Raw genomic sequence first — 17442 nt, forward strand, 5'->3', positions numbered from 1 at the left:
TCTCAGTGAATACAGGCAGTTCGAGCAAAAGAGTCGCACACGCACGCAGCGGCGGCGGGCAGCAGTGGTGGGAGCTGGGGGAACTGACGAGCCCACCCACCCACCTTTACGGCCGGCCGCGCGGGAGAGTGGGCATACGGGGGTGGGCGGGCAGACAGGCAGACAGGCGGCCGGCCGGCCCGGCCGGGCAGCACGTACCCTGTGGGGAGACAGGGCGAAGGGAAAGGAGGCAGGCGAGACTAGGCTAGGCGGGCTGTGCCGCCACCGCCGCCGCCGCACCCTGCCGCAAGGCTTGCCCGGACCATGCCGATCCTCCTTTTTCTCATAGACACGTCCGCTTCCATGAACCAGCGGGCGTATCTGGGCACCAGCTATCTGGATATCGCCAAGGGCGCCGTCGAGCTCTTCATGAAGGTGGGGCCCGCTGCTGAGGCTGCTCCCCCCCCGTACTGACGTGTCCCTTTCGCTTTTACCGAAAAAAAGAGAAAAAAATAACGATAACGTTTTTATTTCAAACTCTGCAGCTGCGGGCCAGGGATCCGGCCAGCCGCGGGGACAGGTACATGCTGGTCACCTTCGACGAGGCACCTTATTGCATTAAGGTAAGGGGGGGACGGCGCCCTCCCGCGTTCCCATTTCCGTGTCCCTTTTCTCCTCTCTCCCCCCCTCCCCCTCTTTCCTTCCCGTCCTCTTCCCGTCCCTCCTCCCGTTCATGCCTCATTCCCTCTCCCTCTCCTTTCCGCCTTCTACTCCGGCCAGGCTTTGGCCTGGCCAGGCGCAGCCCCGGGGGCGCAGCCTGCGAAGATGGCGGACATTTTGCTTTTGTATGGAGGCGAGCGAGAGGCTGAGGGCGCTGCTGAGATGGAGGAGGGAGGAAGGAGGGAGAGAGCGCGAGAGGCGGGCGGGCGGAGGGAGGGAGGGAGGGAGCAGCCAGCGGGCCGACCCGCCCGCCGCGCACGCGGCGCCTCCCCTCACGCCGTCGCCCGCCTCCCGACGCCGACGTGGGGAGGGGCGGCCGGACCGGTCTGTCTCTTGCGTTCTGCTGAGCTGAGGCTGACTGGGCTTCTCCTCACCCCGGCCCTTTCCTCTGCTTGCTGGGGAAGGTAGAAGGGTCTTCTTCCCTTGTGTTTAAAACAAGCACCGCAATGTACACGCCCCCGCCTATCACATTTTTTATCCTCACCTTCCCTTCAGGGAGAGAATAAATGGCCCCGCATTATTAATCAGGATTCTAGTGACACATTGAAGATTAGGAGAAATTTGGAGTCCAGCGGCATTTTTAGGACTAATAAAGGTATATGAGCTTGCCGCTGGACTCTGAATTTGTCCTGCTACTTCGGACCAACACGGCCACGCACAAATGTTGAAGGTTAATTTAGTGTAAGCTCTTGAGAGCCAGAAATCATAAGTAAGGTGAGAGAGAGAGGAGCAAAGTGACAGGTGACATAAGGGCAGGCCTGGAGACACACTACAAACAGACCAGTTTTAAAGACTGACCAATCAGGGAGAAATCAGTTCATTTGCATCGTGTGAGGATTTTTCCTAACTGTCCCCATTGTAACTTCACAGCAACTCTGCAAGCGTTAGCTTAAGGTAACTAAATAAAATCAGAGTCCAGTAGCACCTTTAAGACCAACAAAGATTTATTCAAGGCGTGAGCTTTCGAGTGGAAGCACTCTTCTTCAGTGCTTGCTCTCAAAAGCTCACACCTTGAATAAATCTTTGTTGGTCTTAAAGGTGCTACTGGATTCTGATTTTATTGTGCTGTTTCAGGCCAACACGGTTACCCATTTGAATCTATCCTTAAGGTAACTAGTCATCCTAGACTTAGTCCAGCACTCTTAAGTGCTGTATCACTTGCACAACTTCAGTTGGATCTCAGATATCACTTGCACACAAAAATTTGGAATATGGTCAAAGCATGTGGCTACATGGACAGAGGTGAATTTTGTCATCCTTTCCCACACCCTTCTAAGATACTGTTTTTAATTGTTATTCCAGGGTGGGGCTTCCTTGTTAAATTATTATTATTGTGGTAGTCAAGGAGGTTATTTCTTTGTCCTGTACTCTGTGTACATTTTGTTTTGTGTCTCTTTTGAGCAGGGTAAACTCCCAATCATCACATGTGCATTCCAGTTTTGTGCCTGCCTTCAAGCTCTAGCACCACTGTCTATAGGAATTGCTAGGTTCATTCTGTCATCTTGTGTTTCCACATCCCTGGTTCCCCTTTCAGCCAGATTCTGGTTGCATAGGGTAAAACTAAACATGAAAAAACCCACCATAATTCAGTTTTAAGATATAATTTTCTCCCAGTAATATTTACTGACAGGAATGTGTAATATGATATCACATATAATAAGAAAGTAAACATTTTGTCAAGTATTGTGAATAGAACATGTTTTGAGGAAGTAGTGTTAAGACTTGACTTTGAGTCACTTCTGTCAGCAGCCCAGTATTTATTTGTTCAGTCTAGTTAAGCCCCAAGTAGCATCTCAGATTATTGGGGGAGTGGTTACCCTTCATATTGCCTTCCCTCATCCTTTATTCCTGGCCCCTGGAAATTTCTCTTCTCAGGGGGCTAGCTTCTCTTCATGTTTTCTCTTTGCTTGCCTCGTCCCCAGCAAAAGCAGGACAGCTTTTCCTAGATAATTTATAGTCCTGTGTCCATCTGTCAGTGAAGGTTCTTTCTCTAATATTTCCTCCCGCTCAAAGATATTCAGCTGATTAACTGTAACATACTATTTTGTCAGGAAAGGGGCACATTGCCATGATGGATTTGTACATGTCACTCATTTAGACATGTACTTAAAAGTGTTCTCTGTTGAGGCTAAAGTTAAGGCTCAACATTTCCCCCCTTATTTGATATGTCCTTAAAAACAGCTAGATGGAAAAGCATGTTCCTCTAGCTTTTTCCATCCCCGAATATGGTCATGTAGTAACTGAATGGTGACAGAAAGGACTGTTTGTCTTTAGCAGAGATAATAGGAATGAGTGAGGCAGCATTCCAGAATCTACTTCTTATCTTTCACGTGCAGAAAATAGGCCAGTGATGGCTGGTATTGTGCCTCCATTTTGCAACCTTTAACAACACAGTTGCTCTCCTGTTCTGCCTTTCTTTCGCACAGCTTTTGTTAGTCACACTTGCCTAAAGTAATTCCTGCTGTCATTGCTTGACTTACAGTGTTCTGTGTACTACTTTGCTGTCATTGTTAAGCTGAGCATACTAGAAATGAATCCCTGGAGTGCTGCAATAGCTTGTTTGATATATAGAGCTAAACTCTTCCTCATCATTTTAAATTCCTCACACTCTTTAAAAAGGTGGCTCCTTTATCTTGCTTTGATACTGATTTATAATAGACCATAGGGCAATTTAAGCAACTGTATGGGGACAGTCTGACAAACTATTTGTTGGCTGCTCTGCAAACAGTCCTAAAATTTGGTGGCTGCTTCTGAGTTAGCAATGATCTCCACACCCTCCCCAATTTGTGTACATGCTGTAGTTTTCAAAGTGTTTCACAATCTCTTGCTTTGTTGTTTTTACAGCAACCTCTATTTCCAGAAGAACTGGGTATGATATAGTGGCTGCTGAAGGCCACCCAGTGAGTCCATGGTTGAATGTGAACGTGGGTCTAAATACAAGACTATAGTTTTTTTCTTGTCCTGATTGAGGCCCAGGAGCGTGATGCTGGATTTTCCAACAACCAGTTACACAGTTGAAATGTACAGTCAGCTCTTTTGAAACAGTGAAAACACTTAGAACATTAGTGTCCTTTTACTCCATCTATGTCCCCAAGAGGTCATCCAAATTGTTGTGAATTTCCATGACACAGTTCCTCTTTCATATTGATCTTTCTGATTAAATGAAATTAACTTGAGATTGTTAAGGGCCTTGCAGTTCATCACTATTTGACAGTGCACTACCAAAGACATTTCAGTGTATTTTTTACCAATTCAGTAATTAGATACTCCACACCTCAAAACTGTTACAGAACTAAAAACAAATTGTAATCCACTTAGAAGCTTTTCTGAAGCTGTATCTTGAGAGAATTCAAAGCTTAGCTGATTTCAGATATGAACACAAAATACATATGCTAGATCATGGTAAGTGAGGTCATGAAGCTAAATGGCAAATACTTCAGTCCTCCATATACTTACTTTGCTGAGCCACTTGAGCAAATGAGGAGGCTGCATTGTTGGCAGATACAGGATGTTGACTAAACAAATAAGATATGGCTACCTCCTCTCAGATACCTGCAAGTTCTCTGCAAGACTTCACTTTGCTATCCACATTTGTTAGTGAGTCTTGCAGTTAACTGTGATAAAATTGGTTAATCTTACCTGAAGTCATCAGTTGGACTGCTCTAAAGAATTCAGTGCATATCCCTTATCCCTTGTGCCTAAAGAAAAGCTGAGTTAACATCTTGGTTTCCAAATGAAGAGTAGTTAATTGGAATAGACACTCTTGATAGATGGTCCTGAGTGCTGGTTGTAAACAAAAGTCTTGGAGGAAAAGCTACTCCCATAATCTCAAGCAGCTGTTTAATAAATAATATATGGTGGCAAAGCAAAGGCAGCTCTGTTGAAATTACACGGGCAGTGTAAGCCTTTGATTTCAACTGCTCGTAATTTATGCTGAAGGAAAGTAGTGGGATGGTGGTAGAAACTCCTTGAGAGACTGCAGTTCAATATGGGAACTTCAAGGAGGGGATAAATAGATGAACAAGCAGCACTGAATGGTGACTGCTTGCTGCCAGGATTCTCTTTCTTCTATAGAGCTTATTGGGAGTGAACACAAAACAGGGTTGTATTGTACATAACAAACATTGGTCAGCTGTGTGCCTCTGTGAAAATCACAATACAGTGTGATGAAAGTGGTCATCCCAGGCGTTGCCTGCTACTGTGTGGATTTTTTTCCAAATCCCATCTCCAGGGAGTACAGGCACATAGGCTCCTTCTGTTTACATTTTATTCTTAAAACAATCCTATGCAGTAAGTTGGGCTCACAGTTATAACTGGTTCAGGTTCATTTGGGCAGCTTTGAATTTGTACTCCTAGTCTGCTAATTGCTATAGATCCTCTCTGCCTTGAAGAAGTTCTGTTCTTGACCATTGATAGATTTCTCCTTTATGGGTTTGTCTAATGCTTTTCTAAAACAGTTAATCTAGTTACCACTGTATTGTGTAAATGATTCCAGTCAGACAGACATCGTGTGAAGGTTTAGGTTTAATTGAATGAGCCCAAGTTACAGGGTCTTAAGAGAGCAATTTCTATTATCACAAAATGATTGATTCTATAATATAATACATTTTTTTACTCCTCAAAAAATCTGGAAAATATATAACCAACCTCTCACAAAGAGGATGTTTCCACTCCCTGATCTGAGCTTCTCTGCTTATTTTCTGCTCTGCAACCTTTTAAAACTCTCACCAGTTTCAATAAATCTTGTTCCTAATGAAGATGATTATTGAAGACAAGTGTTTTAGAATTCAACTGGGCATAAGCATGTGACATTGATGAGATACCTGGTCTGTTCTAAGTAGAAAACTCCCCCACACTTCTTTTGTTCATTTTGGCTGTTTGCATTTATGGGACGCAGCCAACCACAGAATCTTCCAAGCCCCCCCCCCCATCTCTACATTGCCCTTCCTGAAGTATTCAGCTGTGCCACTTGGGTAAATTACAAGTAACCAGGGAGATCAGATGTTGAAATAAAGTAAATGCAAGCTTAATTCCTGGAAGTTACTAGAACCCACAAGTAACGGAAATAGACATTTAATACATATTCCAGATACTATATCTGAAATGCCTCTTATTGCTTAAAGTTTCCTGAATCTATAGTGTTCAACCTGTTGTTTTTGGGTTTCCAGTGGGGAAAGAGGCAAAATCTAAATGAAGTAAGTAAATAATTTACAGTGCCACCTTTTTATAGGATTAAATCTCCAACCCATTTGATAATTTTTGATATTGTGAGGTTCACAGTGCATATATCTTACAAACATGACATTTAATAGTTAAGATGTGAGGACATTCTAAGGAAGGTCCTTCAAAGCCAGATGGATATATGGCAGCCCAGCAGGGAGTTCAGGCTGTCTGAATTTCAGTCTTTGCAAAGATTGTCCATGTCTCTTTATTTTATTTTATTTATTTTTATTTATTTATTTAGATTTATATACTTTCAAACTGTTCTCTCTAAATATTCAAGTACTTTGAATTTTACAAGGCTCAGAATGCTTCAGGACTCTTGGCATTCTGTTGTGATCTGTGGTCTACAATAATGGAAATATACATGGTGCAAACTAAAGCAGTCTGTATTCTGGAGTTGTCTATATGTTAGGGATCTTCAGTAGCTATTAACTATACATTAAGCATGGAGGATCACATGGGATGCAATTTTAAAACAAACTTTCATTTGGAAGGCACTGAGACTGACATACTTATACTAAATAATAAAGTTTAAGTCCAGTGGCACCTTTAAGACCAACAAAGTTTTATTCAAGGTATAAGCTTTCATGTGTATGCTTCGTTCAGATACTGTGAAACAGAATTTCCTCAACCATTATATATTGGGGGGATTAATTGCCAGGAAGGCTAGTTAGAGACAAGATTCATGAGTAACTGGGGAATTTTAGCTGAGATTGGATTGGATTAAGTCAATTGCCAAGATCTGTGAACGGCAATAAATCAGCATACAGATACAAGAGTTAACAGATGCAGAATGAACTTTGAATCCAGTGGTCCAAGACCAACGAATGTCAATTCTGGGTACAAACAGGAACTGAGAAGTTTAGCCTATGCAGATGCCCAGTTGCTATGAAACTTCCCTAAATGTTACATATAGGTGATAGTGGGGGGTTAGTTGCTAGAAAGGGTTAATTAGAGTAAAGATGCATGTAATTGAGCAATAAATATGGCTAAGATTAGTACATTTGATGAGACATGTAAATAGCAGCAAATTGGCATTCAGATGATGAATTAACAGATGTGAAAACTGAATTTGAGACCAGTGGTCCGCTCGACAAAGTCAATTTTTATAAGCTCGTATGACTGGAGCTCCAAGATGTTTTTTGTTTCTACCTTCCTGCCTTTGCTGCATCCTTTGCTGCTTTGGCCTTTGTAAAGTGTCCGGCTTGCTGGCAGGCTTGTTCTGATTTAGTTTCTCTGGAGCTGTGCCCCCTCCCCCCCGTCAGGATGACTCTTCTTCTTTTTAAAAACTGCTTGCATTTTCGGCTTAGAAGTGAAGTGGACATTCCTTATGTAAGTGTCTACTGAAAGTGGAACTTGATTCTTTAACTCTTTGGGAACTAAAACAGCCTTCTGTATCAAACTAGTTGTGGCATAGGTGACTGGGCCAACCTCAATGTTAAGAAAGTGCTTGTGTTCTGGATATGCTATCCAGGGGATCCGTTCATTGGCCATTAACATCTATTAAAGAACTGTGAGCCTGGTAATTCATTTTGCAATTAAAAAAAGGGCTTTGTATATGTATTGAATGGCTCCAAATGTTCAGAATACGTAGTTGCTATTTGCTGTTTTAAAGGTTTATATTCCTTTGAATAAATGCCCTGGAAGCAAGGAAAAGTACTGTTGCAGTATTGGTACAGGACAGATCTCCTTCAGTTCATTATAATGCAACCAACTCTTCATTCAGAGAACAAATTTACTGAAGTAAATACATGACTCTGCAAAGCTCTTCTGTCTAGATGCTGTATATTTAATATGTGCTGTAAGTGATGTGACGTTCCTTTCCTGTATTTAGAAATGTTGGCAATTTGGATTTTAATTTGAAATGGGTGTATCCTTGTGATGTTGAGCTGCTCTGTTGTCATGCTGGTTAACTAAGGAATACAGCAGGCACATTTATATTGTTTATAGCAGGGGTAGTCAAACTGCGGCCTTCCAGATGTCCATGGACTACAATTCCCATGAACCCCGCCAGCGTTTGCAGTTTGACTACCCCTGGTTTATAGTCTGCCTTTCTCACTGAGCCTCCAGATCAGCCTTTCTCAACTTTTTTACCATTGAGAAACCCCTGAAACATTCTTCAGGGTTCGAGAAACCCCAGATTATGCAGAATATGGTTGGGAGGAATAGTTGTGTACATACCTACACAACTGCCCATCCCCTTCCATTGGCCGTTGAGGAAGTGGTGAGTGGGTCAACATGACCATGTATGTCACCTGATAAATATTTAACACATTAAAAAAATATATAAAAATCAGTTCCCACCCATTCAGGAAACCCTTCCAGGGCTATGAAGATACCTCAGGGTTCTGTGAAACCCTGGTTGAGAAAGCCTTCAACAAGATGAGGCATCCAATAAATAGTGCAGCACTGCCTGTTGTGCCCTACTTATAAATTTCATTAGAAGCCCACTTTTCCATGTAAATTACCAGGTTTGTAGTTTTTTGATAGCTGTTTATGGCCATTTGCTATGGAAGGCTGGTCTTAACGTCACTCCACATGATACAGCTTCCAGGTGTTTTTAAGCCATGGGAATTATTGTGTACTGGGACAAAGGCCTGCAATGGCTAACTCTGGTTCTAACACAGATATTCCTTGGTTATTTAGCCCAATCTTTGGTGTTAATTTTGTAGGAGCACTAGGATTATTAATCCTAGGCAAGAAAGGTTGAAACGTATGAATTGGTCCATTGCTAGCAAGTGCAAGTGTTTTGTGCGTCTATGGACATTTGGATATGCTTGTACCATGAAGCCACCCGAAGGAAAACTGGGAAGCATGATTGTCTCTGTTGTTCCTTATTGCCAATAGGTGAGATGTTCAGATGGGCAAATAGATGTATACTAACATAGTATTTCAGACAGGTTGTTGAAAATTGACATTTTTAAAGTTGGATACCTAATGTACTTTTATACCTTAATGGTAATAGTAATGCTATAGGATCAAAAGAGAATCTTCCTGGTCTAAGAGCCTATTGCTATTTGTTTCTCATTGGCACCTTTAGTTCATTGTGTATTGATGAGTAGCCCCACATCGGGTCTGTGCAAGTGCAGGCCTTCTGCGGAAGTCGTTTTCCCAGCTTTAGCCCTACATGGGGCGCTACTATTCCATCACGGTGCACATGCGTGCGGTTTCCCGCAGGAATGCATACATGATCTGGGAGAGCGCCCCCTCTTCCCTCAGTTCCTATTTTGCTACCTCTAAGAACTGTTGCGCGTGCCAGTAGTTCTTGCTCCTTTGAGAATGGCGTCTAAGGCTATTTTCAAGAAGTGTTCTCGCTGTGGGGTGAAAATCCCGCAGACCGATGATCATGATCTTTGTCTTCTTTTCCTTGGTGAGGCTCACAATGTCGGGGCATATAAGATCTGCCAGCCATGTAAGATCTGCCAGCCAGGTCAGATCGTTCTGCCAGACTTAAGGCAGCGTTGTGGGAGAAAGCCCTTCAAGGTCCACTATCTCCAACCCCTTCCAAACTGGCTTCCTCTACTCCCACCCCTAATCCCAGATCCACATCGGTCCGTTCCACCAGGTCCATTCTGACCGTGGTTCTAACATGGGCGGAGAAGCATAAAGCGGTTCCAGCGGTTCCGTCTACACTATCCCTGGCTCCCGCTACCTCGGAGGGCATTACGATTCCAGCCACTCTGGTGCAGTCTTCAGAGCCTACTACCAAAAAGGCGAGAAAGACCAAGCATAAATCCCATTCCTCCCATTCCTAGGCTGCGAAGCCTAGTCAGAGTCCACACCAGAGCAAGGTCAATGTCCAGTCCGGGTTATTAGGTATCGAAGCAAGTAGAGTTAGGGGCGAGGCGAAGAGTAGTCGAGGGAAAGCCAGGTAGTCAACAAAGCCAGTCCAGTTACCAAGTGCGTAGTCAAAAGACGTTTGCCAGAAGTCAGGGAAGCCGATTCGCAGAGTCAAAGGAATCCGAGCCAGGCGGGAGGGTTTCTGCATAGATTGCACCCATGCCGAGGAGGAGCTGCTGCTGCTGCCGCTGCATTGCCTAAAAGCATCTTAGCTAATTGGCTACACCTGGGGGAGGACTCACTCACCCTCCCCAGGAGCTGTCCCAGCTGGACCCCATGTACTTAGAAAGTGTGCCTGCAGTCTTTGGCTCCTTCGGTGTTCAGTGAAAAATGCTCTTCTGCTCCTTCTGCGTCTTTCAGGCAAGCTGTCTGGACTGGAGTGCATTTGTGGCTTTTCCAAAGATGCCTCTTGGGAAGAGCCTGGCTGACTTGTGCTGTTTTCTCCTGCTGCACATTCAAAGGCCCCTCTCTGTTGATCTATAACAGCTGGCTCGATAGCAGGCCCTGGTCCTAATTGGAAATCAGGTGGTGGCTCTTCAGACACTGGCAGGCATGGGAATTGTTGATCAGTTCCATAAAGTAGGGGAGAAATGTTGACTTCATGGTGGTCATTGGAAGCTCTTCCCAAACTACTTCCTGTCTTTCTGGCTTTAGACAAATTCTGTTTGTGGGTGTTAAAACTTCTCTGTGATATGAAGACAAAGGTATCAAGTGGTCCACCATCCTGTTTTTTTGCGTCAGCTGGATACTTTTGGGAAGCGCCTCCTTCAGGGTGTTTATGCAACAGCCTTCCTCTGCTTCTTTTCAGAACTGGTATACTGTGCTGTACTGGAATTTATATTTAGCTAACTTGGTAAATAGCCACCCTTCCATGAATCTTTTTGAAGCCATCCAAGCGGCAATTGACATGTCTTGATCAGTGAATCATACAAATTATGTGTGAAGAAGCACAGAAAGACTCTTGTCTTTCTTGCAACTCTTGTCCATCCACTTCAGTAGATGACCCCTGGAGATGTGAAATTACAGGAAAGTTCTCTCCGTCTTTTCTGTCTCATGCATAATTTTGTAAACTTTTATCTCCCTTTAGTTGACTTCCTCCCCCCCCCAAAAAAAAATCCATAATTCTTTATTGTTTCTGCATGATGAAAACCCTTGATTGTTTTGGGTCCACTTTATCCTTTACAACTTTTAAAACGTGAGGTAATTAGACTTCATTAATTAGAGAGCCAGTTTGGTGTAGTGGTTAGGAGTGCGGACTTCTAATCTGGCATGCCAGGTTCGATCCTGCGCTCCCCCACATGCAACCAGCTGGGTGACCTTGGGCTCGCCACGGCACTGATAAAACTGTTCTGACCGGGCAGTGATATCAGGGCTCTCTCAGCCTCACCCACCTCACAGGGTGTCTGTTGTGGGGAGAGGAATGGGAAGGCGACTGTAAGCCGCTTTGAGCCTCCTTCGGGTAGGGAAAAGCGGCATATAAGAACCAACTCTTCTTCTTCTTCTTCTTCTTCTTCTTCATAACATTCTGTCTGCAGTTGTGCCATAGAATTCGTATAATGACAGTGGCTAATACTCCTTAGCACAGAATTGGCCTTTAAAGAAAATGATGCTGCTTACAGAATAATTTGCTGCTGTCCGTATGTGAAGTGTAGTACAAAAAAATACACAGGAGCATTATTTATGTTGAATCAAATGTTTTATTTTCTTTGCCATCCAGATAATCTGACAAGATCCTGCTAGAGCTTTTCAGTCTGTATGGTGTTTCACACATTCTAAGAAACTTTCAGATTTATTTACATAAATTTTGATTCCTGATTCCATACAATGTAAATAGCTAGCATCCTAATGCAGATACGCAGAACCCTAAACACATGCTTATTCTCCATTCTCTGAACTACCCATTTATTGCTATCTTCAGTTTCTTGTTTAACCAGCTATTAATCTGTGACCGACCCTCTTATTTTAGGACTGCTAGGGAGTTGTTCAAAAAGGCCCTCATCACAAACTTTTTTGAAGTACCATGTATAGTTTTTATTAGCGTGGGATGTGCCTGGGTACAAAGAAACCACACCTGGTTCAGTGATAACTGCCTCTGAGTGGGCAGAAGAGCTTTCCAGTCGTGCAACTTAACAGCTTGGGAATGAGAACAAACCATATGCAGTAAAGGCCACACACGGTCAGGGCCCAGTGTACCTGACGGACCGCCTCCTGGCCCATGCCCCTCAAAGAGCTTTATGCTCTGCCATCACCAACCGGCTAATGACCCCTGGCCCTAAAGAAGCCTACCTGGCCTCAACCAGGGCCAGAGCCTTCTCTGTCCTGGCCCCCACCTGGCGGAATGAGCTCCCGGAGGAGATCCGAGCCCAGGCAGAGATAAAATAGTTCTGCAGGGCCTGCAAAAGGGAGCTCTTCCGCCAGGCATTCGGTTGAGGCCGAGTGAAACCAGGAACATCTACAGGGCCCCTGCTCCCTCACTCCCAGAAATCTACTCATGTGTTCTGCCCCTGGACCTGTTTGCATTATTATAGTTACCTTTAGATTCAAATGAGTACCTTTGTTTCAGTTATTAATATTAATATCATTGTGGTGGTTATCTATACGTTATGGAAAAACTAAGTTCCTTGTATTGTTCTATGTTCTATGTAAACTGCCCTGAGCCTCGGGGGAGGCGGTAAACAAATAAACAAACAACTGGCGTATGGGGGAGATTTAGGAAAAGATCTAGCTTTGTAGGAATATTGGAAAGTTCTTATATGTTGGATCATATAAAATAAAGACCAAGGATATTGGTACAAATGATGCACATACTTACAGACTCTGAAAATGACATCAGTTGGGTGGCAGTGAGAAACAGGATATCCAGGGGGATAGAATTCTTTTTATTGGTGGTTCTGTTTGGCTGGGTGAAGTCCCCCCCCCCCCCAATATCCCTGGATGCATCAGGTGGACAAATGGCAATTTACTTGAACAAAAGAGCAGTAACTTACCCCATTAGTCCAGACTGTTGTAGAGGTAATGCTAGACTTCTGCCCTTCTGCAGGCTGGATGGAAGGAAAATCATGCCACTTTCATGAATGAACTGAAGAACCTGCAAGCCTCTGGATTGACCACGCTTGGCCAGGCTCTTCGATCGTCGTTTGATCTTTTAAACCTCAACAGACTAGTGTCTGGAATAGACAACTATGGTCAGGTAATGAAGGCTGGCATGTCATTGCTTTTTGTGAAGAAGTCTTTTACAGCTGTCTTATAAATGGGAAGACCATAATTCCTGACGTTTCTTTAAAAAAAAAAAAAAGATAGGTTGAACAAGGAGCCCTCCTCATCAGTTGGGAATGAAAATGCTGCTCAGCCTCAAGCTACACTTTGAGTTATTCCTCGGGGTGGGGGAGTGCAGCTGCGTCAGGGACAGTTGGGAGTTAAGATGCTGGGGGGAAGACAGCAGAGTAGAGCACAGTGGTGCCAAGGTATAAATTCATATGCCCCAAGATTTAGGCTCTGCTGCCCCTTTCTGTTTTCTTATGTATAGGGGCAGAGCAAATCTCTGTGTTCTGTATAATATTTGCATATTTTTTTCTGCACAGATCACCCTTTATTCTATCTTTAAATGGTGGATGTATTTTTCTCTCTCTAGGGGAGGAACCCTTTCTTTTTAGAGCCCTCTATTTTGATTACCATCACAGATGGAAACAAACTGACCAATACAGCAGGTGTTCAAGAAGAGGTAAGAGATCCAAAATAATTTTTTAAAGTTGCAAAATAGCCCTAGTGAAGAAGGAAGCACACCCTCAACAGAGACCTAACAGTTTCAAACTCTAAAAACAATTCTAAAACTGGTGGCTTTGTAGCTTATTGGCACAATTCAGGATTCCAGAAGAAGAGTTGGTATGCCGTTTTTCCCTACCCGAAGAAAGCTCAAAGCGGCTTACAGTCGCCTTCCCATTCCTCTCCCCACAACAGACACCCTGTGGGGTAGGTGAGGCTGAGAGAGCCCTGATATCACTGCCCGGTCAGAACAGTTTTATCAGTGCCATGGCGAGCCCAAGGTCACCCAGCTGGTTGCATTGTGGGGGAGTGCAGAATCGAACCCGGCATGCCAGATTAGAAGTCCGCACTCCTAACCACTACACCAAAGTGGCTCTCAGATTGCAGCTCTTTTATCTGATCTGTTTATTGCATCCCCACCTTCATCCAGAGCCTCTTGTGGCGCAGAGTGGTAAGGCAGCAGACATGCAGTCTGAAAGCATTGCCCTTGAGGCTGGGGAGTTCGATCCCAGCAGCCAGCTCAAGGTTGACTCAGACTTCCATCCTTCCGAGGTCGGTAAAATGAGTACCCAGCTTGCTGGGGGGTAAAATGGTAATGACTGGGCAAGGCCACCCCGTATTGAGTCTGCCATGAAAACGCTAGAGGGCGTCACCCCAAGGGTCAGACATGACCCAGTCCTTGCACAGGGGATACCTTTACCTTTACCACCTTCATCCAGAGGGTTCAGTGATACTAGTCTCTCTCCCTTTCTCTGAGTAAACTCCCTTACAGGCTTTCACCCTGTAAATTGTATAACTGAGTAGAAATGCTCCCATGTCCAGTGTAACTGATTAAGCTCTTTGCTCAGAGCCCACTGTAGGAAATTAAGGTCTGTATGTGTTATTATCATTCCATTTTTAAAGCATAACAGACATTTGGGCAATATATGCATTTTTTGTTATATGAGTTCTGATTAAACTTGTCTACTATTTAAGTGAAGTTCTTAGAAGGATTTTCTTTTTTAGCTTCATCTTCCTTTGAATCCCCCCCTGCCTGGGAGTGAACTGACCAAAGAGCCATTTAGATGGGATCAGCGGCTGTTTGCCCTGGTGCTGCGCTTGCCAGGAGCCTCTTCTGTGGAACCAGAACAGCTAGGGAGTGTTCCGACAGACGAATCTGCTATCACACAGATGTGTGAAGTCACAGGAGGTAGTTATTTACAGAAGTTTTTATTGTGCAAATCTGTGCGTGCATCGGCTGTCTTGGAAAAAAATAATAAATATTGGTCAGTGCACTTAAATGCATGACTCTGACAGATTCTTATTCTGATATATAATGTACAGTGATTGGTATATCCATACCTACCTCTCACCTTTTCATGTGCATTTGTATGGTAAGACTGCATCTGGAGTACTGTGTGCAGTTCTGGAGGCCTCACTTCAAAATTGAGAGGTTGCAGAGGAGAGAGATGACAATAAGGAAGCCCTATGAGGAAAGGCTGAGGGATTTGGGAATGTTCAGGCTATAGAAGAGGAGGCTGACAGGGGATACGATTGTTCTCTTTAAATATCTGAAAGGTTGTCACTTCGAGGAGAAAGGGAGAAGCAGTTCCTGTTGGCAGGATAAGACCCGCAATAATGGCTTTAAACGTGTAGAGTGCTACTGGCTAGACATCAGGAAAGTTTTTTTCACAGTAGGGGTAGTTCAGAATAGAATCAGCTGCCTAAGGAAGTGGTGAGCTCCCCCTAACTACGGTCTTTACTCAGCAGCTGAACAGATACTTATGGATGCCTTAGGCTGATCCTGCTTTGAGCAGGGGGGGGGTCTAAATCAGGGGTAGTCAACCTGTGGTCCTCCAGATGTCTGTGGACTACAATTCCCATGAGCCTCTGCCAGCAAACGCTGGCAGGGGCTCATGGGAATTGTAGTCCATGGACATCTGGAGAACCCCAGGTTGACTACCCCTAGTCTAGATGACCTATGATTCTGTATATTCAATGCCTTCCTTTCTCATAACTAGTACTTACTAGCTTGCTTAGGACTTTTGGTGGAGCAACTCTAAAGTGAAAAATACTGCAGAATCCGCAAAGAAGGTTTGTTTTCACTTCTTTCCCTTTGTATCAATAGCTGCCTCTTTAGAGTCTAGCATAAGAACAGTGTAACAACTTGATGTGGGCGTGAAGCCAAAATGATGTGGCCTGTGAGAAGCCAGATTGAAGGGTTGAATGAGGTGGTCTCAAATCAATGTTGTATATTTCCAAGTTAAAACTACCAGAGGTTAAAGTACATCTCTTTTTTACTAAAAGTGTGGCATTTCCTTCTCCTAGCTTTAATTTAGTAGTAGCATTGGTGTTTGGTGATGTTTAATGTGTCTGTTTTTTAACCTGGAGGTAGGGCTGGATTAAATTTAGTGATTCATTGAAATTAATTAGTATTTTAAAACAAAATATTCCTCATTTAAGTTGGAGCAGGAATATATCTTCAAGCATAAATGATATGCCCTGACTTGGATACTCCAGTCTGGCCTGATCTTGTCAGATCTCAGAAGCTAAGCAGCATTGGTCCTGCCTAGTAAATAGATGGGATACCTCCCGTGAAATCCCCGAGTTGTGATGTTGAGGCAGGCAGTGGCAAATCGCCTTTGATTTAAATTACCTTAAAAAAGGAAGAAGAGTTGGTTCTTATATGCTGCTTTTCTCTACCTGAAGGAGTCTCAAAGCAAATTACAATCGCCTTCTTCTCTTCCCACAACAGGCACCCTGTGAGGTGGGTGAGGCTGAGAGAGCCCTGATATTGCTACTCGGTCAGAAATAACTTTATCAGTGCTGTGGCAAGCCCAAGGTCACCCAGCTGGCTGCATGTGGGGGAGCGGGGTATCAAACCCGTCTTACCAGATTAGATGCCCGTGCTCCTAACCACCACATCAAGCTGGCTCTCCCATGGGGTTGCCTTAAGTGAGCAGTGACTTGACAACATTTTCCACTTCCATTAATGGTATGGAGAAAGCATAAATCCTATACAGTAATGCCTTATGCCTTGTAGCATGCTCTCTCCTTGAACTGGTGAGATGGAAAAGCTTTTCCAACTTAAATCCATTGCAGTACCTGCAAGGGCTGCTATTTCAGTGAACACCTCTTGTACTTCATTACAAAGTTCTTACCTTTGATGTTGGCATGTGTTTTAATCTTACAGACTGTTTCTCTTAAAATAGCTGTTGCTGAAGCTTGCCTTCATTTCCTTTTTGTTTCCCTGACATCTACAACAGGACGTTCGTATTGTGTTCGGACACAAAGAATGCTGAATCAGTGTTTAGAGTCGCTAGCTCAGAAAGTTCAGAGTGGTGTTGTGATCAATTTTGAAAAATCAGGACCAGACCCACCCCCCATTGGAGAAGGTACCGAGAATGCTTTATACTTACTACAGTCTGCTCTGATAATGGAAACAGATGTACCACATCACTTACTGTTCTGTTCTTCCACTTATTTTAGATGGGCTTGTTGATACCACGAGGCCCGTCAGTTCTTTTGGTTCTCAGCCTTGGCACAGCTGTCATAAGCTTATCTATGTGCGGCCTAATCCTAAAACAGGAGTTCCTGTCGGGCACTGGCCAATTCCAGAATCCTTTTGGCCTGATCAGAATTTACCAACATTGGTACGTAACAGGACTAAAAGTGGTTACATCCTTCTGATGTAGCTGCCTTTCCACTTCTCACACACTTAACTATGATACATCAACTCCTTGTATGAGCTTGGAAGTCTGTGGCTCAAGGCTTATTCTAGCCAACAGTTCTCTTGGAGGCCCTGGGCATACCACTGTTCCTTAGCCTTCCATTTCTCTTATGGGACTAAAGCTTGCATACGTCCTGCAGGGGCTATAGGAAAAGTGTCTGATGGTTATGAAGTGTTTAAAATGCTTTATAGACATTATTTCAAAAATT

The 17442-nt window shown here is 43.9% G+C and overlaps 1 protein-coding gene across 4 annotated transcripts in view; it reads left to right on the top strand.

Moving 5' to 3' along the window:
* LOC143822753 (integrator complex subunit 6-like) overlaps nt 1-17442 on the top strand; it is a 33356-nt gene continuing 15914 nt past the window's right edge. For 3 of the 4 annotated variants that reach the window (XR_013226250.1, XR_013226251.1, XM_077308298.1), the window contains exons 1-7: nt 5-414; nt 525-602; nt 12803-12952; nt 13394-13483; nt 14530-14713; nt 16770-16898; nt 16993-17156. Coding sequence is in view for 1 of the 4 variants with exons in the window: in XM_077308298.1 (XP_077164413.1) it covers nt 304-414; nt 525-602; nt 12803-12952; nt 13394-13483; nt 14530-14713; nt 16770-16898; nt 16993-17156 (906 nt within the window). In the remaining 3 variants the exon portion in view is untranslated. Of the gene's footprint in view, nt 415-524; nt 603-12802; nt 12953-13393; nt 13484-14529; nt 14714-16769; nt 16899-16992; nt 17157-17442 lie in introns of all 4 variants that reach the window. The other variant, XR_013226252.1, reaches the window with a different exon arrangement.

Source organism: Paroedura picta, chromosome 13 (genome assembly GCF_049243985.1).
Source record: "Paroedura picta isolate Pp20150507F chromosome 13, Ppicta_v3.0, whole genome shotgun sequence".
Taxonomy (NCBI): Eukaryota; Metazoa; Chordata; class Lepidosauria; order Squamata; family Gekkonidae; genus Paroedura; species Paroedura picta.